The sequence below is a fragment of the Monodon monoceros genome, unplaced genomic scaffold, assembly GCF_005190385.1.
Source record: "Monodon monoceros isolate NGI ecotype Baffin Bay Population unplaced genomic scaffold, NGI_Narwhal_1 Super_Scaffold_13, whole genome shotgun sequence".
NCBI lineage: Eukaryota > Metazoa > Chordata > Mammalia > Artiodactyla > Monodontidae > Monodon > Monodon monoceros.
Genome location: NW_021703769.1, coordinates 26154273 through 26177349, shown reverse-complemented (window position 1 = coordinate 26177349; position 23077 = coordinate 26154273). Strand labels below are relative to the sequence as shown.

Sequence of the window (23077 nt, the reverse complement as noted above, 5' to 3'; positions counted from 1 at the left end):
AACACATGGAAATGGGAGAAGCCTGGAATATTCACCTCCTTCCTTCTGACACTTGACATCTATTAATACAGCCTGAGGTTACACGAGATCCTGAGCTGACATCCTAAACCCTAAGTCACTCCCAGGTCTGCTTCTCACCTGGCCTGCATGTCCCGGGGCCCTTTCTGTGGCCAGGGCTCCAGGTTCTCAGGTTCTCTGAGGCCTTCTGGCTTGTCAGCAGCGGGAAGCAGAGGATTTTCTCCCCCCAGTTTCTGGCTGTTCTCTCTGAGCATCAGGTTTAAGGGACGCTATTATCAGCCATTCACTGTTCCCCTCATTCAGAGCACTGGTTCAGCAGTAAGTTAGTAACTGAGAAAGGGTTCCCAGGTCATATCAGTTTGCAAAACACTGGGCCAAACAGTCCTTCCCTGTAGGACTCAGAGCCTTTATAAATCTTTGTAATGGGCTTTGTGACTCTCCCCAAAAAGGATACACTTCTTAGTGTTTCCCAAACCTATTTCTTTAAATTAATGTTTACTTATGTGTGTAACACACAAATTCATTCTCCTTGAAAATAAAAATCACAGATTTCAGTGAAAGCTACAGTCTCTGCTGACCAATGCCCCCCCTCCCTAGAAATACCACACCCTACCTCAGAGGTATCAGCTGTTGTCAGTTTGGCATGGAACCTTGCAAACCTTTTTCCATGAATTTACACTCACATGTGTACAGTGTGTGTCCACAGAAAGTGTTTAGGATGTTTCAGTGTGTTTTATACCAGTGTATCATATTTACCGTTCTGAAGAACTAGCTTTGTTTACTCAACAATATATCTTTGAGGCCTCGTTGTGTCAGGGATGAGGCGGCCTCCCTTTTATGAGGGCCACTTAGAGCACCACAGCGTAGGAACCAGTTCCCCTTTGGACAGACGCTTACGTTGTTTCACATACATAGCGGAGCCTTTACTCATGGGCCACGTTGGTAGACCTAGGGTTTGTTCAAACATAGCTTGGAAAACACTGATCTGGACCAAGCCCCTCACTGTATGTCGAGGGGAAGGCACAAGTACGTCCCCCAGTATGTCCAAGGCTGAAGGCAGAGCCTACAACCCAAGAGACCTGCATCCTTGTGCTGGCTGTGCCCCTAATGTGCTGTGTTACCTTGGGCACTTCCCAGCCCTCTCTGGGCCTCCTCCCATGACTCACGGGGCTGGGATATCCTTTTTGACACAGACCTTCCATGGCTACACACACACTATCGGATTCATCCCCTTCTCCCATTTCTTCCCCACAGTGGCCTGACAGTAGCAACGGCACCCCACCAGGGTCCACAGAGGGTAAGTAGCTGGCAAGCACGTGTAGTGGAGTCATGTTATGTAGCGGATTCGGTTAGGTTCTCAGTCAGAGCTTGAGGCAAAAATCCCAAACAGTCAAAACCACTCTTGAAAATCCCATAAATTTCCCCCAAAGTACTTAGTACAAGCTATTGTTTTTCTATAACGTTGTTTCATAACATGAACAAAACTCCGTTAGCTTTAAACTCAAGAATCGCAGCTGGCATGGCAAGATGCTTACTTATATCACGAGACAGACACATCAAGGGGTCCAGGGCTGGGTGCCAGGTGTTGGGGTGGGAAACACCCAGGACTGTGGGTGTGCTCAGATAAAGCCTCACCATCCCACATGTCTCTCTTCCCAGCAGGTTCTGAGGAGATCATTGTGGTTGCCTTGTATGATTACGAGGCCATTCACCATGAAGACCTCAGTTTCCAGAAGGGGGACCAGATGGTGGTCCTGGAAGAGTGAGTCCCCATTCCACTCCCCTCTAAGACATACCTATCTCCAATACTCAGTTTTGCTCTCTTGTGCTTCAGTAAAGGACCTGATAAACTATATTACACTAGGGTGTAAATGACTGATGAGAACCTGATCGTAATAAAGGAAGAAGAGTTTGCTGTTAACCTGGCTTACAGCCACAGTAAAGGGGCTTGCATACTTGCTAACGGCACATCCAGGCAAAGATGGACAGTAGAAAGTGCTTTCTCAGGGAAGCCTTCCTTGGACTCCTATGATTAAGCTGCAGCCTTACCTATGGACCAGACCCTGCTGAGGTGACTTTGCATTCAGAAATCCATGGGTCTCTGAGCTTGCTACCTCCAATCTCCTACCATCTTCACCATCAGTGGATGTAGTGTCTAGTATGTCCTGGGGCCCAAGGATGGGAGTGGTTATGCTTGGTCAGACTCCTGAGCCCACTCCTTCTGGCTCTCAGCCCCAACGAGCCACTGTGAGTCTGCCGTGGGCATAGGGCCCCACCTTACATATGGCTAATAAGGCCAAGGCCACAAGTCCAGGGAATAAGAGTGAGGCCACAAACCTAGGACTCTGAATGCAGGTACAGGGCTTGATTCTAGCTCTGGGCGGACCTTCAGAGGCACAGTGGGGATTGTTGTAAAGGTATTTACCTTAACGGGGTGAAGACTGGGAGCGGAGACAGTAGTGGCCCTGCCCTTCACCCTACCGGCTTCCTGGTGTTGGGGGTGTTCCAGGCCAAGGCTGGGGGGCCCAAGAGGACCAGGAGTGGTCCTCCTGCCCTCTGACCCCTTTGCTTCTTCCTGTCCCTCAGATCTGGGGAGTGGTGGAGAGCACGATCCCTGGCTACCCGGAAAGAGGGCTACATCCCAAGCAACTACGTTGCCCGAGTCAACTCTCTGGAGACAGAAGAGTGAGCATTCTATTTCCCCGCCCTCCAGAAGGAAGCATGAACAGAGCCAGCCTTGCTCCTGCCTCAGGGCCTTTGCACTCACTGTCTCCCCTGCCTGGCACACTCTTCCTAGGGCTCTTTGCCTGGCTGGCTCCTTCTCATCTTTCCAGTCTCAGAGAGGCCTTCCCGGTCTCAAGCAGGTTCCCCTCTGAGATTCTCTCTCTCTCATGGAAACCCATTTTACTCCCTTCTAGGCACTTCTCACTAGCAAAAATGATCTTGTTTCCTTGGTTGTTCACGGGTTTGCCGTCTGCCTCCCGCACCTTGAGAACCACTGACCTAAATACCTATGTGAGTCTTACACTCCTGGGTTCTTGTGTCTGCATCAAGAAACTGCTCACAGAGGCTGCCTCTGGGGAGGGCAGCTGGGGCACTGGAATCAGCGTGGGATGAGATCTTATTTCCTCATCTGCCTTGAAATAGGCAATATTTTCAAATGTTTTAAAATGCAAATGGTGCAGAAGGACCTAGGATAAAGAGTGAAAAGTGTTCCTCCCACCCTATCCCCACCCAGCTACTTCCCTTCCAGAAGCAACCAGTCTCTTGTACGTCCTCCCAAATGCTTTATACTTGATTAAGAAAATACATATATCTCCCTCCGTTTTACACAAGTGGCAGATTGAACGCACACTGTTCTACTCCTTTTGTTCAGCTCTTCCGTGCAGCACCTACAGTATCCTCCTTTTCACAGCTGCAGTGTCTGTCACGTAGATGCCCCACTATCCCCTGCCAGCGGTCACTTAAGCTGCTTCCAGTCTTGTGCTGCGGTGAATCTCCTTGCGTATATGTCACTTCCTCCTGTGCAAGATCGGTGGGATAACTTCCTAGGGATGGAATTGCCGGGGAGATAGCTCTTACTCTGTACCCTTTAACATTGCTTGAACATTTTACCATGGCATGAATTACTTTACCAAATGAGAGCAAAGAAGGCAAGTAGGAGGTGTAGAATGGTGACTAAGACCTTGGGCTCTGGAGTTAGACTGCCTGGCTTTGAATCCTGCCCCCACCACTTCCTAGCTATATGACGCCAGGCAAGTTACTTGCTTTCTCTGTTCCTCAGTTTCCTCATCTATAAAGTGGGGATAATAAAGGCAATGATTCCACAGAGTTGTTGGGTGGGTAACAAGAACTTGAGGAATGTCAGCTGTCTGTCTCCCCAGTTGATAGCAGAGGAAACAGAAGTCCAAAGAGGGAAAGCGACGTGCTCAAAATCACACAGCAGATTTGTGTCAGGGTCAAGGCCAGCTGACCTCTGGTCTGAGGTTTTTCCATCACAGCACATGAACTACTCCTCAGGGAACGGGTTTGTTTGCTGCTGCTTGAATTTTTCCACCCAAGATCCCAAACATCCAGGGAGTATGAAGAAAAGGTCCAAGGATATGGTCCCAAGTATAAAATCATTTGAAATCTCATCTTTTATCTTAGAAATGCATGCCGACTTTATATTCACTCTATATCCACAGAGGAGGATGAACTGTGGCAGTAACAAAGCTCAGCCCTCACTCACATGGGCCTCCAAGACCCTGAAAAGATGGTCAAATGTTCTTGTGAAATTTGAAAAAGTAAGATTTTTGACCACAGTTGGTTAAGACTGCTGTTATTTTTCCACCCAGTCTTTCTGTTCATCACCTTATCCCTCCCATTGGGTGGTGCTGGAATGACCACGAGCATTTTGTATTTGTAACGCTGTGTTACTTTTCTTGAAGAAAGCTCCCCAAATTGCGTAAGTTTCAGCTTCAGCAAACTGGATTCACCAGGTTGGTAAAATGTCTGTTTTAATGTTAAAATATTAAAAGAATGGTTGTTTTCCCCAAAAGAATCTGAGTAAAATTGATCCCGCAGGAAGCCTGGCCCTCAGAATCCTGGTGCCGGGCAAGAGCGCTGAGAGCCAGCCAGGATTGTCCGCCACGGGTTCACACGCTGCACCCCCCTCCCCTCCAGGTGGTTCTTCAAGGGCATCAGCCGGAAGGATGCAGAGCGCCAACTCCTGGCCCCTGGCAATGTGCTGGGCTCCTTCATGATGCGGGACAGCGAGACCACCAAAGGTGATGCAGGCCCTCCCAGCCCTGTGTCTCTGCCCACCCACCCCTACCCCACGGGGGAATGCCCTGGGGAATGGGGGCCTGAACAACTCACCAGCCCACTGCGGCTTCCAAGCTTCCTCCTGCCCTTTGCTCAAGTTTGGGCCTTCTCAGCCCCCAGAGCTGCCGGCTTAGGCCAATGGAAGTAGGAGGCAGTGACCGCCCCTAAAAACAACATCCTGCTTGTATTCTTTTAAATATCCATCAAAATATATCTTGTCCCTAGACCTGACTCTTCCCTCCATACGAAAATGGGTGGCCTCCTCCCAAAGGAGGGCCTTCGCTGGGACCCTGCTTAAAATAGCTGCTTTGAGGTATTTGGAAGTTTTGATGTTGGAGGCCTGCTTCCTGAAATTTCTGTGCTGTGAGGGTGGCTTTGTGCCGGGTCATCGCACAGGAGGCAAGAGCAGTGCCCCAAAACAGTGCGTAACTCAAACTGACATCAACTGAGGCCAGTTTTCCCAAAGGAATGAATGTAAGTAGGAGTCTCGTGATTTCGGATTTCACACACAGAGTGGACCTTTACTACGGTGTTTAGTCTAAAGACTGCTTGGTTCAAAGAAATCAGTAAATTGCGTAAAGTGTGACCTCACAGTACCCTGGGCAAACAGTTTTGGGGCCAACAATCGAAGGCATCTGTGTGACCTTCTACTCACTCCCTAGGTATCTGAACTGGGGAAGCCTGAATGTAGCTAGAACACCACTCAAAATCAGTGTTTTGGGTCAGTGAATATTTAGGCTTTATTTCCTCCCACCCAACAAGCCCCTTTTCAGCCCCCAGAGGAAAAGAAACGGACAAAAAGGTAAAGCCATACACAGCCCTCGGCTTCTCTTCTCCCGCTGGGCCATCCTGCACACAGGGGCAGACCTACGGGGCAGGAAGGTGAGCTTGGGCCACTGTCACAGCCCTCAGAGGTGGAGGCATAGGCAGGTTCGCCGAGTTAATAAAACTTGCAGCGCAAGTGCCCCAAATCCTATCCTGCTTCTTCTTGGATTCTGCTTCTCCTCACCCAGCATCGGCCAAACCAGCCTCACCTTGACTGGCTAAGATTGGGGGTCCCAGAGCCTGCTGCCTGGGTTTGACTCCCAGCTCTGCTACTTACAAGCTGTGTGACTGTGGGTGAGTTACTTCACCTCCCTGGACCTCAGTCTCCTCATCTATAAAATTGTGGTGATAAAGAACCTCTACCTTGTGGGGTTATTCATTCACTATAGTGAATAATATCATTTATCATAATACATATAACTATAATTCATTATAATGAATATTATTCCTATTCATTCATTTTTTCTTTCATTCATTTTTTATTCAGACAAGGTTCTTAGTGGCTAGCATGTATGATCAACTGTTATTCATGCAACAGTTTAAACCTCCCCCAAATCCTATGACATGGTGCTACTGTGGTAGAGAAAACTGAGAGACAGAGAGGCTAATAACTTGCCCAAGGACACTCAGCTCACAAATGGCAGAACCGTGGCCGTGGACTGAAAGACGTGTGTGTTTCTGGTCTATGCGATGCCATGTGTATTAGGTTCCTATTGCTGTTGTAACAAATTACCACAAGCTTAGTGGCTTAAAGCGAGATGAATTTATGACGTTACAGTTCTGGGGGTCGGAATTCTGAAATCAGTCTCACTGGGCTCAAGTTAAAGCGTCCGCAGGACTGGTCCCTTCTGGAGGCTTCACAAAAGAATCTGTTTCTTTGCCTTTTTCAGCTTCTAGAGGCCACCAGCATTCCTTGCCTCATAGCCCCTTTCTCACATCTCTCCAACCTCAACTTTCCATCTTCATATATCCTACTTTGGCCTTCTTACTTCCTCTTATAAGGACCCTTGTGATTACACTGGGCCTACCTGGATGATCCAGGATGATTTCCCTATCTCCAGATCCTTAACTGAATCACATCTGCAAAACCCCTTTTACCATGTAAGGGAATATATGCACAGGTGTCAGGGATTAGAACACGGACATCTTGGGAGCTGTTACTCAGCCTGCCACAGCATTTAATGTTTACACTTACATTTCGATGTTTATACTGTAGTAATTGAACTGGATATTTTTGTGTTTGTTTTATCTTTTTGCTTGTTTGTTTCTAAATAGCGTTTCTACCGAACTGGTGTGGTATCTTGGCTTTTGTGATGATAGATAGATAGATAGATAGACAGACAGACAGACGACAGGAAGAAAAAGAGATACTAATAAAGATGATGACAGCCAACATTTAATGAGCGTTTACATCCTGAGTACAAGCGTTACCTCTTTTAACCGTCAGGCAATGTGATGGGGTGAGGAGGTATGACCAATCCCATTTTACAGATGAGGAAACTGAGGCCCAGAGAAGTGACATGGTCACTTGTCCAAGGTCTCACAGCTGGACACGGAGCAGCCTGACAAGCACCCAGGAAGCCTGACCCCACAGCCCACTCCTACCCTGTACTCCACTGAGCAGGTGCCGGGACGGTGCCAGTAGTGGCCTTACAGAGTGTCAGGTTGCTGACACAAGGTGGCAGGCCTCCGAGAGTCCACTCCTGAGGGGTTTCTCTCTGGCCCACGCAGGGAGCTACTCTTTGTCCGTGCGAGACTACGACCCGCAGCACGGGGACACAGTGAAACATTATAAGATCCGGACCCTGGACAATGGGGGCTTCTACATCTCCCCCCGGAGCACCTTCAGCAGCCTGCAGGAGCTGGTGGCCCACTACAAGAGTGAGTCCTGGGAGTTCCCCGGCGATCCAGTGGTTAAGACTCCGCGCTTTTAATACAGGGGGTGCAGGTTCAATCCCTGATCAGGAAACTAAGATCCCACATGCCGTGGGACACAGCCAAACAAACAAAAAAAGAGTAAGTTCTACTGGGGCTGCCTTCCAACCGGGGGCTCAAGTGGGTGGGCCTGTCTCCCAGGAATCCGGGCCAAGCGTGCACTGCAGCCTCTGAGGCCTGATGACGCTTCCTCCCCAGACAAATAGTTGCTTCGGATTCTCCTGAAGGCCTTTTGAGCGCGAGGGCGGAGGTGGCATCTCATCATGCTCTGTTCTCTTGGGGATGTCCCTGATAGGCACAACCCTTTGAAACATGGGCCAGATACAGTGGACCAGGTGGGGCAGCCCCCAAGGGGAAGCCTGTGGCTGGCCTGGAGCTGGCTGCCCTCAGCTGATCAGGGGCTCTATTCCAGAGGGGAGCGACGGACTCTGCCAGAAGCTGACAGTGCCCTGCATGTCCTCCAAACCCCAGAAGCCTTGGGAGAAAGATGCCTGGGAGATCCCCCGGGAGTCCCTCAGGCTGGAGAAGAAACTTGGAGCTGGGCAGTTCGGGGAAGTCTGGATGGGTAAGGACCCAGGGCCAGAGTGGGGAGGGGAAGGAGGGGAGAGGGAGGTCCTTGCTTTCAGGAACAGCCTGAGGCAAAGTGGGAATGCCACCCAGGGCAGAGGGGAGATTTGAATAATAACCATAAAGGAGCAATTCTTCAGTTCCTCTCTGATAGCATACCAAATTGTCCTGCCATGCAAACACTGATTTGCCTTTGAGGCCAGGCCTGTTGGGGTCAAACACTTTGTTCTGGGAAGCAGGAGTCCTAGATGAGGAATCTGCTCCCTCACATGGAGCTGGGACAGTGTATTAGTTGGGTGTTGAGATAACCTGAACATCTCTTAGGATGATGAAAATTAAGAATGGGAAAGAATATAGGACTTCCCTGGTGATCCAGTGGTTAAGACTCTGTGCTTCCAATGCAGGGGGTACGGGTTTCGATCCCCGGTTGGGGAACGAAGATCCCACATGCCATGCAGCGTGGCAAAAAAAAAAAAAAAAAAAAAAAAAAAGAATGGGTAAGTATAACTGGAGATTTCCAGGTGAGTTCAGTGTTGGCAGCTGAGGAACAAGCTGTTCTGAGCACCTGCCGTGTGCCCAGCGCCATGCTAGGGCATTGTGGAGCACCAAAAAGTCATATTCCACCCCTGCTGTCCTGCCTCTAACAACCTAAAAATAGCAAAGCCTGCTTTGCAGGACTGTGGGTTAGACACGATGCCTGGCCCAGTGCCTGGTGCCCCCCATTGTGTTTATACTCCACCACGTTCCAAATGGGAGTGAAGACAACTTACAGATATGCAAACAATTCAGCCAGAAAAAAATAAGGTTAAAATCCACGTATTTTAACTATATTTATTGAGAGCCTACTGTATGCCAGGCACTGAATAAGAGAATGTGGCAGAGAAAGTATGGAGAGGAAGGTAAGACAGATTGGGCTGATGAGGTTGGAAAACAAAAAATATTATATGAGGCCTTAGACTGTTACTACAGGAAGACCTCAACTCTGGATTAGAGCTTCCTGGCAGCCAAGGCAAACATGGAAACACAAGCAACAACGAGATTTACAAGATCAACAAGATGAAGCAGGGAAGGGGTAGGGTGAGGTGAGGGAACAGCATGTGCAAAGTCCCTGTGGTGGGAAAGGGAGTTGTCTGCTTGGGGGACTGAATGATACGCAGGCTGATTGGTGCACAAAAGGTAAGGGGGGTGTTGGTGGATGATGAGGCAAGGTGGGCAAGGCCAGATCATGCAGGGCCTTATGGACCATGATGAAACTGGTATTTATTTTGAGAGCAGTGTTAAGATTAAATAAACCATTTTAAGCAAAGATAGTATGTGTATGAATGTCTGACAAAACAAAGGTACGTGTGTGAGTGAGTGACATAATCTGAGTGATGTTTTAAGGTTATTCTTTAATCCCTGAAAGAGCCTTTGCAGATGAGGAAACCACAGTTCAGAGAGGTTGAGTGACTTGCCCAAGGGCACACAGCTAGGAAGTGGTAAACCGGCCCTCCAACCCACATCTGTCTAAGGCCAAAGCCCATGTCTCCCCTTCTCTCTCTAAGGGCTGAGATGGGCAGGGAAGGCGTCCTGGAGGAGGCAGGTCTGCACCCAGGTCTTCCAGAACTGTGGCGAAAGAGCAGTGGGTCCTGACCACCTTTCCTGCTCCCTGTTCCACTCCAGCCACCTACAACAAGCACACCAAGGTGGCCGTGAAGACGATGAAGCCCGGGAGCATGTCTGTGGACGCGTTCCTGGCAGAAGCCAACCTGATGAAAACTCTGCAGCACGACAAGCTGGTGAAGCTGCATGCTGTGGTCACGGAGGAGCCCATCTACATCATCACAGAGTTCATGGCCAAAGGTGCCACATGCTGGGAGCTGGGGATGCAGGCTGTGGCTCCTCCGGGTCAATTGCAGAGTCAAAGGTGACTCTGTCAAGGTTCTTGCCTTCAAGATTTCCCCAGTCTGGCCAGGAGCTCTTCTGACACGAGCTCACTGATCATCTTCATATCCATCCACCCCGCCCTCCTGTTTGAAGGGGTGAAATCATGTTAGGGGGATGCCAGGAGAAGGGGAGCACATGGGCCCCTGGGAGAGCGGGTGGGGCCAGAATCCCTCTGGGTGATAGGAGAAGAGGCTTCTAGGGGTTCACTGTGAGCCCTAGAGCCTGGGGTGACTCCCTAAACCACCCCCCACCATCAGCCACCTTCCCTAACTGGACCAATGCTCCAGAAAAAAGACTCAAAGCACTAAGACCTTTGTCAACCTTAAGAGTTGACAAAGCCTCTGTTCCAGGCTGCCCCCACCCTGCCTACACACAATCCAGGACGTCTCAGGGATTTTTTTTTAGACCACCATTTCCCAATCATTTTCAATCCCTGCCCATTTCTCTATATACAGAAACATCTCACATGACCTCCATTTAGAGTGATTCATAATCTCAAAGCTTTTATCATTTTCTAAACACACAATTATGCCAACCTTATAAAACCATGCCCCCAGTCATCCAGCCTCAGAAAGCTGTCTCAGTCAAGGGACCAGTCTGGCAATCACAAAGTCGTTTTCCAAACGCCCAAATTCTGTTTCTCAAACACTAGGAGCGGTAAATACTTTTATTTAAATCCATTACTATGAACGATCTTAACCACACGCTAAAGTCCTGAGAGTAGTAAATGTTGCTTCACCCTCCCCGACACAGGCAGCCTGCTGGACTTCCTGAAAAGTGAAGAGGGCAGCAAGCAGCCATTGCCAAGACTCATCGACTTCTCAGCCCAGGTGAGAGTCTAATGGGGAAGTCTGGGGAGGGGGACAGGAAGGCAATTATCTCTTCAACAAATGTTTATTGATCACATACTATAGTAATAACAGTAATAATAGCCAACATTTATTGAGTGCTCGGGATTAAAGTATGCTTTTTCTATGTGCCTTCTATGTACTAACTCATGTAGTCCTCACATCAACCTTCTAGGGTGAGATTTTTGTTATCTATTCCTTTGTAACCAACCACTCCAAAGCTTAGTAGCCTGAAACAGCAACGTATTATTTCCCATGATTCTGTGGGGTTGACTGGGGTTGGCTGGGTGGTTTTTCTGCTCCACGTGGTGAAACTGAGGTTCCTCTTGTGGATGCATTCTGCTGAGAGCTTGCCTGGGGCTAGAATGTCCGAGGTGGTGGCTCATCCTCCAAGTCTCTCTCCAGTGGCCCCACGTCACTCAATAGGCCAACCAGAGCTCCTTTACATCCTGGCAGCGAGGTTCCAAGAGGGAATCTTCTAAGGGACCAAGCCGTAAATGAGCAAGCTCCGCTTGCATCGTGCTTACTAATGTCCCCTTGGCCAAAGCAAGTCCCATGCCCAGCCCTCAGTCAGTGTGGGAGGGGCTACACCGTGAGTCCCAGGAGGCATGGTTCACTGGAAGCCACTGATGTAATAGTCTGGCCACAGATAGGTAATTGTCACTCCATTTTACAGAACAGGAAATTGAGGCACAGAGATGAAGTGAAGTACGGATGAGGAAACTAAGGCCCAGTGAGGTGGAGTAGCTTGCCTAAATTACTATGTTACTTTTAGGGGATACAGCAGTGAACAAAATGGAAAGTATTGCTGTCCTCCCAGGGGTTACACTTACTAAACAACTGAATCTCTTAGAGAGCCAGGACCCAAGTGGTCCTGGCTCAGTGCCAAAAGAATGCAGTATCCAGCAAAATTTAAAATGTCCATAAATCACACAAACGCTTCTTAAAACCCCATTTTCTTTCTCATCTTCCCTTCACTTTCTACAGCTCTTCTCACCCCCAGCCTGAGTGCTTTTTACTTCTAGCCTCTCATTCTCTCCTATCTGTGGGAAAACAGGGGAGGAAAAGTCTGCTATGGGAGTACACGGCTGGAGCACTTAGCCCAGCCCAGGAGCAATCTGAGAAGGCTTCTCAGAGGAAGCGGTCTCTAGGCTGAGCCCTGAAGGATGAGTAGAAGTTAGGCAGATGAAGAGGAGAGGGAAGGGTATTCTAGGCAGAAGAAGCAGCCTGTGCCAAAGCCCAAAGGGCAAAACAAGAGCTCAGCCTGGTCAGTTGGAGCCTGGGCCTGGCAAAAATGCAGGGGGTGTGGCTTGCAGCCTGGAAGGTGTTAAGGGAGACGGGGCGCCTGGGCCTAGGGCTGGGCCTTCTGGAGATGCCTGAGGCAGAGTTCATTTGAGTACGCAAATCATGGGGAGGGGTGGGCAGAGGTATAATAAAAGACTTTACCTTTCAGAGCCTGGAATGCCAGAAGCCTATAGAAATCAAGACCTGGCATTTTCCCTTCAGTGGGCGCTGCCCCGGGGAAACAATAGTCTGGCCTGTTGCTAAATTATAACCATCAAACTGGCAGAAACCTTGCTGGGTGGAGGTTCACGGACTGGGGCAAGGACCACTCTCCTCATGGCACAGACAGGAAAATAGAAACCACAGGAGGGAAAGAGGTTCCAGGCCCTTGTGCATCAAGGAGCAGAGGTAGACTCAGAGCCCAGGGTCAGGAAGGAGTCAACGTGGTGGCCTGATCTTCACTTCCAGTCTAGAGAGGCAGGTGGGCGCAGTCAGTGGAGGCTGCCCAGCCCTGTCACCAACTGGCTGTGGAGCCTCGGATCCACTCTGGGTCTTGGTCTCTCTATTTGTCAAATGAGGGAATTGGACCATCTCTGTGGTTTTCAAGTTTGAAAGCTTTTTCTTTTTTTTTTTTTTAAGCCATAACTCGGTTAGTCAAATGACTCTTGTAGAGCAGCTGAATACTTTAAAATAGATCAAAACAGAGCTGCTCTGATTGAAGCAGGTGGCCTTCATTTTGTCCCTCCAACCCCAGGATGACCTTGAGGTATCGATTGGATTCAGTTTGAAGAGCCCTGAGCTGGGATATCCCTACAGGCCCTTCCAGCGGGTTCTGTGATTCCCTGATACTCTGAGAAGCAAACCCAGTAATAACGCCTGACATCATGGCAGCCCACTTGGTGGGCATGAAATCTCACCACCTCATCAACCCCCAATTCGTAGACAAACCCTGAACCCAGTCAACCTATCCACTATTTGTTCAGTTGACAAATCCTTGAGAAGAACCACTATATACACATGGGCTTAGGAATCACGTAGAGTTTTGCTATTGACCCCAGCTCTGCCTGTGTAGCTTTGAGCAAATTGCTTAACCTTTCTGAGGGCCACTTTCCTCAACAGGGACCATTATAGCCACTGTTGAAGTGAATAATTATATGCCAGACTCTGTTCTAAGCCCTGATGTAGACTTAGAGTATTAATCCTCACACGACCCCTTGGAAGAAGGTTCTATTGTCCCCATTTTACAGAGAAGAAAAGTGAGGCACAGAGGGTTAAAGTAGTTTGCTTGGAGATCACAGAGATATGGGGCTCAAATTGAGCTGGTCCAACCCCGGAGTCACCTAAGCCTTCTCATCGGCTGTCTCCTGAGTGGGGTTAGTCCCACCTGCCCCACTGAGCTCATGTGCTCATGTGCAAATTCATAACATGAGAGTCTGTCCCTGGGTACTGAAAAATGGTAACGACCAGCATTAGTGCCTGCTCTGTGCCAAACATTCAGGTAGAGTAATGGACACAGACCCTGAGCAGGGCTGTCAGATTTCCAGTCCTGGTCTCCACTTGGGCCAGTTAATTATTTCTCTAGGATTCAGTTTTCTCACCTGTAGAATAGTGCTGATATCAATAGTACCTCGCCCAAAGCAGAGAGTAAATGCTATTTAAGTTTGTTAAGCATTATCTATGATTAATGAATAAGCTACAACGTCCGCCGTTAATGTTACAGCTGTTGTTAACTGTTTGGTCGAGGAACTCCTTATAAATTTTCCACACCCCCAGGTCAGGACTCTGCCTTACCACAAACAAAATCAGAGTCTCACGTCTTTGTTGGAAAGCCTGGAGCCTCAGACCTCAGTTCCAATGGCCACAGGTGCTCCCTGCTGGCCACTTTCCACAAGTGCACCATCCACTTGCCTCAGACTTTGAACAGGCTTGTGTCTCGGTTTGGTCTGGTCAGAAGTCCCGCCTCCCCAAATAATCTCACCAGATTGCACCAGCTGCAGTTCTCCAGAGCACTGGAGTTCTGGGTAACTAGAGGCAGCTTGGGGTATGGGGAGTGGAAATCCACAGACAGGTTTGAGTCAGAATCTCCCTGGTGGTGTGATCTAGAAAATGTGTCCCTCCCCTGTACAACAGAAATGGTGATAATGCCTGCCTCAAGGACATTGAAGGCCAGTTTATGAACTATAAATGCTATTTTCTGAGTTTCTGAGGGTTAGTCATAAGCCTGTTTCTGAGGGTTAATGCACAAACCCTTGTAAGTGGAAAACGTCTCTAAGGAAAAATCCCACATCTTTCTGTCAGGCTTCCAAGGTCCCATTGTGAATAAGAATCCTCCACACAAGGTTGGGATTGACATATATACATTAATATGTATAAAATGGATAACTAATAAGAACCTGCTGTATAAAAAAATAAATAAAATAAAATTCAAAACAAAAAAAAGAATCCTCCACACAGTCCATTATGCATTCAGCAGCCATGATGACATTAAAATATATACCAGACCGTGTCACTCTCCTGCTCTAAGACTTCTCTCTTCCCTTTATGCTTAGAATACAACCCAACTGCCTCTCCTAACCTACAAGGTTCTTCCCAATCAGCAGCCTCCCTAACAACCTCAACTCCCCCAACTTCCCCTCTGGCAACTTCGGCTCAGCCACCTGTTCTATGAATACCCAAGCTCACTCCTACTTCTGGACCTTTGCTCATGGTGATGCTCTTACTTGACACACTTTTATCATCACTCAGATCTTTCCTAAAGTTTCACCTCATCAAAGCAGCCTTCCCTGACCATCCAATCCAAAACAGCCCTCTACACTTTGTGTCCTATTACCTGCTTCGTCCTTTCTTTATGGTACTTATTACCACCTGCAGGGACCTTGCCTGGCTCCCCACCTGTTCAAGCAATATGTCTGGCACCCATGAGACACTCAGTAGATATTTGTTGAATGAATAAAGGAATTTTCCCTACCCAGGCTTGGGGGTGAAGGAGGCATAAGAGATACAGCAGAATGTTATGTGAGCCTAGGTTGTTCCCAGAAGTGGAGTTGGGGATGAAAGCCCGTCGAAGTATACTGGTTTGTGTGTGTGTAGGTCCTTGGAGAAATAACACTTTTTCCTCAAAGCGTTCTTGGGAGGTCTTGCAGCTCTAGAGAAGCCCCAAACTGGCCCAGGCCCTGAGGATCCCCCCAGTCTGGCTGGGTAGACAGAGAAATGCCAACCTGAGCCCAGGACCCTCCCACATAAAAAGAGGGAGCTGGTGCACGTATTTTCCAGCCTTCTCACACTTGGACATTTCTCTTCTGCTTTTGGATGAGACCCACCTTGGGCTGGGCCAGATCCGAGGGTAAGGGTGTCTCTGTTTTGGGTGGAGATTGCAGAAGGCATGGCCTTCATCGAGCAGAGGAACTATATCCACCGAGACCTCCGAGCCGCCAACATCTTGGTGTCTGCGTCCCTGGTGTGCAAGATTGCTGACTTCGGCCTGGCGCGGATCATAGAGGACAATGAGTACACAGCTCGGGAAGGTAGGGGATGCTGCCGAGGGCCCCGTGAAGCCCACTCGGGTGGGTCGTGACTGTTGAGAGTTAAGACCCGTGAAAGTGATTGGTAAAAATGCAAAAGTCTGTCCCAGTATCAGCTGTGAGTTATTAAGCTGGACGGACTCCTGGACATAGTGTCTTGGTCTGCAGAGTCTCCCCCAGTGACTGTGATCAGTTGTAGATTGGGTTAGTCAAGTCATGTTGAAATTAAGGGTAAGAGCAACGTTATGTGTAGTCGACAAAAACTGGGAAGCATCTAAATGTCCACAAATAGTAGAATGATATTTAAATTGGGGTATATCCACAGAATATAATATTATGTAACGATGAGAACTTACGAACCAGTGACACATGCAAAAAAGTAGATGACTCTCACGGCATAATATCGAAATAAAAGAACTCAGACAAAAAAGTAGATGCTGGATAGTTGCATCTATATAAAATTCAGAAACAGGCAAACACATATGTGAAGGTTGACAGCAGCAATATTCTTAAGAGCCCCAAAGTGGAAGCAGCCCAAATGTCCATCAACTGATACACAAAATGGGATATAGACATACAATGGAATATCATTTGGCCATAAAAAAAGGCATGAAGTACTAATATACCCTAAACATGGATAAACTTTGAAAACATCATGTTAAGTGAAAGAAGCCAGACACGAAGACCTATATTATATGATTCCATTTATATGAAATGCCCAGAACAAGCAAATCTACAGACAGAAAGTAGATTAACTCCAGCCTAGGGCTGGAGTGGGGACCTGGCAAGAAATGAGTAGTGACTGCTATGGTTTTGGGGGGTATGATGAAAATATTTTAAAACACAACTTTGTGAGTATACTAAGAACCATTGTACTGTATACTTTAGGTGGGTGAATTATATGGCCTGTGAATGTATCTCAAACAAAAAAAACAGGCAAAACTCATTTATGATGTTAGAGATCAGAATAATAGCTACCTGGATTGGGGGGGTTATTGACAGAGAGGGGGCCGGAGGGAACACTTCTGAGAAAGTGTTCTATATCTTGATCTGAGTGGTAATTACAAAGGGATATACATATATAAAATGCATCAAGTTGTGTATGAAAGATTTGTACATTTTATTTCATGTTTATTATGACACAATTAAAAAAATCTAAACTTAGGGCAACCACTAAAAGAATAGAGTGTAGGGCTTCCCTGGTAGCGCAGTGGTTGAGAGTCCGCCTGCCGATGCAGGGGACGTGGGTTCGTGCCCCGGTCCGGGAAGATCCCACATGCCGCGGAGCGGCTGGGGCCGTGAGCCATGGCCGCTGAGCCTGCGCGTCCGGAGCCTGTGCTCCGCAACGGGAGAGGCCACAACAGTGAGAGGCCCGCATACCGCAAAAAAAAAAAAGAATAGAGTGTATAATTTCTAAACCAAGAGAGGATAAGCAGGAATAAAAAAAACTCTTTCAATCCCAAGGAAGGAAGGGATTGGGGAAAAAAAGAAAAAACATAGAGCATTTTCATAACTTGACTATGTACTAAATCATAAAGCAGGTCTCAACAAACTCCAAAGAACATGTATCCTTTACACCACATTCCCCAACCACAGTGGAATTATGATAGAAATCACTCACCAAAGGTTAACTAAACCCATCCCAGACCAGAGGCAAGGAGGGGAGGACTAGAAGGGGAGACACCCAGTGACGGGGGAAACCTCAGAGGCCAAGAGCCAAAATCTTCCCTTTCCCCATTGCAGGGGGTTAGGGGGCGGAGGCATCAGATGTGACCTGGTCTCAAAGTCCCTTGAAGTTCTGCTGTCCCCAAAGATCCTGTGACCTCTAGGACTCCACTCTTCAGGAGTTGCAGTTCACCAGGACATCAGCTGAATCATTGAGGTGGCCCCAGAGAGTGAGTTCCCAGACACACCCCAGGCACCTCGGCCCACTCCTCCCCACTTTAGCCATCTGTCCTCAGGATGGATGTTCCTTGCTTCCATGGAGGCCAGATTGAGGGAAGTCACAGTTCTGCAGGGGGCAGACGTTGGCAGCTGTACCGCTGTCCTGTTCCCTTGCACTAGCAGAGACCCAGCCCTGACTGCTCCCCCGACTCAGCCTGACTCTGCTCTGTCCAAACCACAGGGGCCAAGTTCCCCATCAAGTGGACAGCTCCTGAAGCCATCAACTTTGGCTCCTTCACCATCAAGTCAGACGTCTGGTCCTTTGGTATCCTGCTGATGGAGATCGTCACCTACGGCCGGATCCCTTACCCAGGTAGGAGAGGGAACATCAGCTTGGGGCTGCTTCCAGGGCCCAGCCTGGCTCCCTTCTCTTGTCAGTGCGGCCATTCGGACCGAGTTTTTGTTTGTTATTTTGTTTATTTATTATTATCAATTTCTTTTTTTTTTTTTGGCTGCATCGGGTCTTCTTTGAGGCACGCGGGATCATTCGTTGCAGCGTGCGAGCTCTTCGTTGTGGTGCGCGGGCTTCTCTCTAATTGTGGCTTGTGGGTTTTCCCTCTCTAGTTGTGGCACGTGGGCTCCAGAGCGCGTGGGCTCTGTAGTTTGCGGCACGGGGGCTCTCTAGTTGAGGCACACGAGCTCAGTAGTTGTGGCACACAGGCTTAGTTGCCCCACTGCATGTGAGATCTTAGTTCCCTGACCAGGTATCAAACCCACATCCCCTGCATTGTAAGGTAGATTCTTTACCACTGGACCACCAGGGAAGTCCCGATTTTTATCAATATTTTTATTGAAGTATAGTTGATTTACAATGTGTTAATTTCTGCTGTACAGCAAAGTGATTCAGTTATATACATTCTTTTTTTAATATTCTTTTCCATTATGTTTTATCATAGGATACAGAATATAGTTCTCTGTGCTGTACAGTAGGACCTTGTTGTTTATCCATTCTATATATAAAAGCATCCATCTGCTAACCCCAACCTCCCACTCCATCCCTCCCCCAACCCCATCCCTCCCCCAACCCCTTCCCCCTTGCCAACCACCAGTCTGTTCTCTATGTCAGACTGAGTTCCTGGCCCTCACCCCCAACTTCCCCTCGCCTGCCCCATCTCGGTTAAAGCCTCCATTATCCATCCAGTTTCTTAGGCCTGAAATCTGGGAGCCTGCTTGGCCCTTCCTCTTCTCTCATCCGTTTCCACATCCAAGAAGTCACAGGGTTCTGGCCATTTGACTCCAAAGCATCCCAAGTCGGCCCACTTCTAACTCCGCAGCCTCCACCACCACCAGGCCAACATCCTCCCTCACCTCGCTGGTGCAGTGACCTCCTAATCAGACTCCCATCTCTCTAACAGGCCTTTCTCCACCTGAGACCAGAGGGATTTTTCTAAAACTGTGAACCAGATCTTTTCCCTTCTCCACCTCTAACTTTTTAATGGCCTCCCAGCATAATTAGGACAGAATCCCAACTCCTAATTGTGGCCTGCAGGTCCTTCATGATCCAGCCCCTGCCTACTTCTCCCATTTCATTTCATGCTGTACCCCACAGCCCAGTCATCTGAAGCAGCAACCTTTTTGGCACCAGGGACTGGTTTCACGGAAGACAGTTCTCCCACGGATGGAGGTGGGAGGGTGTTTCAGGTGGTAACGCGAGGGATGGGGAGCAATGGGGGGCAGCAGATGAAGCTCCGCTTGCTCACCCACCGTTCCTGTACTGGTCCATGCCCCGGTGGTTGGGGACCTCTGATCTAAAGTACCATACATGTCCCTGTGATTCTCATTCACAATACCCTATACTGTTTCATTCACAGCATTCATCACCACTGATAACTATATATTCATTTGGTATTTTCTCCATCAGACTCTGAGCTCTGTGAGGCCAGAAATCATTTCTGTATTCCTCACTGGTGCATCTGCACTGCCTACATTTGTGCTTGGCTCATAATGGGTGTCTAGTAACTATTCGTCAAATGGATGAATTTATCCCCATGCCTATGGGCAGCACCCTACACTGCGTAGACCATAGGGTATACAAAGATATACCCGACATGTAGATTGCCTGGGACTCAGTAAATAAAGTTGTTCTCTGTTCCTTTTCATTTGGGATGTATCCTAGGGTATCTGTAGCCAGAACACTGGGGAGAGGAGGCAAGGTGGATATAAAGAGTCCCTGACATTTTTTTTTTTTTGGCGGTACACGGGCCTCTCACTGTTGTGGCCTCTCCCGTTGCGGAGCACAGGCTCCGGACACGCAGGCTCAGCGGCCATGGCTCACGGGCCCAGCCGCTCCGCGGCATGTGGGATCTTCCCGGACCGCGGCACGAACCCGTGTCCCCTGCATCGGCAGGCGGACTCTCAACCACTGCGCCACCAGGGAAGTCCTGAGTTTTAATCCTGTCCCCATCAACTATTACACTTTGGGAAATCCACTTGACTTCTACCTTAGTTCTTCATCTGTAAAAATTATAGGTAATGATGTCAACTACCTTGCAGAAGTGGTTTTGAAGATTAGAAATAAAAGGTGTAGACACTTGGTTCACTCATCAGTATTTATCAAATTCCTACTGTGTGTTAGGCATGAAGGATACAGTGCATGAAGGATACAGTAAGAGACAAGGTCCCTGCTCAGCAGGAGCTCACGTTCTAGCCTGGAGGTACACACACTAAACAGACACACACTCTCAGTGGAGATCACTGCAGAGAAGAAAATGAAGCAGGGGCTCGGGAGAGGGGGTGACATGGGCCTCCTGCGGACAGGGAGCACTGTCAGAGCAGGTCATATTTGAGCGGAAAGCCAGCTGAGTGAAGATCTGGGGAAAGGATTCCAGGTAGAAGGTACTGCCAGCTCTTAGGGCCTGCGGTGTGCCTGAAGAATAGCAAGGAAGCCAGGTAGCTGGAGACAAGGAATGAGAGCAGACGGTACGTGAGGGGGTTGGCAGGGGCCCAGTCAGGCAGGACCCATAGTCATGGTGAAGCCTATAGGTGTTAGTCTAAGTGTACAGAAGCCATTGGAGGATTCTAGGCAGGGAAGTGGCATCGTCTGATTTCCACGTTTAAGTGATGCTTTGGTTTATTGTGGAGAGTGCATCAGGCCTGGGGAGATGGTGGGAGCTGCAGCAATGGCACAGGCAATGGTGACAGTCGTAACAGATATAAGTTGATGAGTTGGTGCTGTGTTTTATAAGAAGAAAGGATGTGGCTTACTGATGTGGAAGGTGAGGGAGAGAGAAGAATCAAGGATGAGTCTCCTTGTTTTGATTGAGCAACTGGCTGCATGATGGTCTGGGAATAGAAATTCAAGAATTCTGTTTCAGCCCTGTTAAATTTGAGGTGACTTGTAGACACCCAAGTACAGATGTTCAAGGAAGCACTTGGATCTATGAATATGTTTGGTGTTCAGGACTGGTAATATAAAATTGGGGATCATAGATGTTTAAACGTTTGTTCTTGAGGATAACTAACATAAACTTTAATTGAACAAAGAAATGTTCCCGGGGCTTCCCTGGTGGCGCAGTGGTCGTGAATCTGCCTGCTAATGCAGGGGACAGGGGTTCGAGCCCTGGTCTGGGAGGATCCCACATGCCGCGGAGCAACTAGGCCTGTGAGCCACAGCTACTGAGCCTGCGCGTCTGGAGCCTGTGCTCCGCAACAAGGGAGGCCGCGATAGTGAGAGGCCCGCGCACTGCGATAAAGAGTGGCCCCCGCTTGCCACAACTAGAGAAAGCCCTTGCACAGAAACGAAGACCCAACACAGCAAAAATAAATTAATTAATTAATAAACTCCTACCCCCAACATCTTCTAAAAAAAAAAAAAATGTTCCCACTCGTAGGGTGACACTGAGTCTAGCTATCTGACTGTTTTATCTTGAGGGTACACCAATAAAAACCAGGCAATGGGTTATGGAATGCTGTATCCATTAGGATGCATTAGGCTGCAAGTAACAAATTATCAGGCTAAGAGTGGTGGAAACAATAGGTAAGTTATTATTCCCCAGAGCAAGGAGTCTGGCACTGGTGACTGGTCAGTTCAGTTGCTCAAAGGCTCTCGGGACTCTGGGTTGGTTCCTCTGTGACTGTCTTCCCCATGTGGTCAGATGGCTGCTGCAGCTCCAAAGATCACATTGTGTCAGTGTCCAAAGGAAGAAGGAAGGGTGTGTCCTCCAAAGCCTCTTTTCTCATAAGGGAGAAAAACCTTGCCTGAAAGTTTCCTGGGAGTCTCCCCATCAGCTCCATTGGCCCAAACTGGGCACCAGGCCCCTGCCCTCACTGCAGGGGTGGCTGGGGAAGGGATACCTGGCTTTCACAGTGGGAGGAGCTCAGCTCCCATGGGGAGGTGGGGAGTGATGGTTGTTGGGGAGGCAACGGTGTCTGCCACCCCAACCCCAATCCCTCCCTTTTCAATTCCATGGCTCCTTCTCAGGGATGTCAAACCCCGAGGTGATCCGGGCACTGGAGCGGGGGTACCGGATGCCTCGACCAGAGCACTGCCCCAAGGAGCTCTACAACATCATGACTCGCTGCTGGAAGAACCACCCCGAGGAACGGCCCACCTTCGAATACATCCAGAGTGTGCTGGATGACTTCTACACGGCCACCGAGGGCCAGTACCAACAGCAGCCATGACGGGGGGCGGCCGGGCAGGGCCAGGCACTGAGGCCACGCCTGCGCAGGGGCTCCAGCACCATCTGCCCAGCACCTGCTCACCTTTCCCACTCCCAGACACCCACCCTCTCTCCAGCCACAATTCCTCATCTGTCAAGTGGGTGGGTTGGACCGGACAATCTCTTTTTGACTCTAGCAACCCACAATCTGCCAATCTCAGGACACCCCCGGTTGATATTTCTATTGCCTGGGACAGCTGGATTCCAGTTACAGCTGTGGTTTGGATGGAGAACTTTAAAAATAATGAAATAAATATTTAAATAAAAGATCTGAATGCTAAAGGTTTTACTAACAGTTTGACTTGTCTTGTCCTGCCAATTTCTGAACATTTGCCTTTTGCTGGATGTCAAGTCAAAGGGGGAAGGACTGGCAAAGAGAAGTGGGGTTCAGTGCTCACAGTTTTCTAACTGCCCCCAAATACTTGCTGGCTGTATTAGTTTCCTATGGCTTCTGTAACAAATTAGCACAAACTTGATGGCTTAAAACAAAACAAATTTATTGTCTTGCAGTTCCATAGGTCAGAGTCTGAGATGGGTTGGCAGGGCTCTGGGGAACAATTGTGTACTTGCCTTTTCCAGCTTCTAGAAGCTGTCCACATTCCTGGTTCCCTTCTGTTCATCACTCCAAATTCTGCTTCCGTTATCACATCTCCTTCTCTGACTCTGAGGCTCCTGCCTCCCTCTGTTACTTGTAGGAACCCCTGTAATTACATTGGACCCACCTGGATAATCCAGACTAATT

The 23077-nt window shown here is 48.6% G+C and overlaps 1 protein-coding gene across 6 annotated transcripts in view; it reads left to right on the top strand.

The window, feature by feature from the left end:
* HCK (HCK proto-oncogene, Src family tyrosine kinase) overlaps positions 1–22617 on the top strand; it is a 38746-nt gene extending 16129 nt beyond the window's left edge. For 3 of the 6 annotated variants that reach the window (XM_029220929.1, XM_029220927.1, XM_029220930.1), the window contains 11 exons: positions 1273–1315; positions 1678–1780; positions 2605–2703; positions 4684–4787; positions 7381–7530; positions 7997–8149; positions 9814–9993; positions 10831–10907; positions 15580–15733; positions 17856–17987; positions 22095–22617. In XM_029220929.1, the coding sequence (XP_029076762.1) occupies positions 1273–1315; positions 1678–1780; positions 2605–2703; positions 4684–4787; positions 7381–7530; positions 7997–8149; positions 9814–9993; positions 10831–10907; positions 15580–15733; positions 17856–17987; positions 22095–22297 (1398 nt within the window). In that variant the 3' untranslated portion in view covers positions 22298–22617. Of the gene's footprint in view, positions 1–1272; positions 1316–1677; positions 1781–2604; positions 2704–4683; positions 4788–7380; positions 7531–7996; positions 8150–9813; positions 9994–10830; positions 10908–15579; positions 15734–17473; positions 17626–17855; positions 17988–22094 lie in introns of all 6 variants that reach the window. The other 3 variants (XM_029220931.1, XM_029220928.1, XR_003793192.1) reach the window with 2 other exon arrangements.
* Positions 22618–23077: the final 460 nt, after the last annotated feature.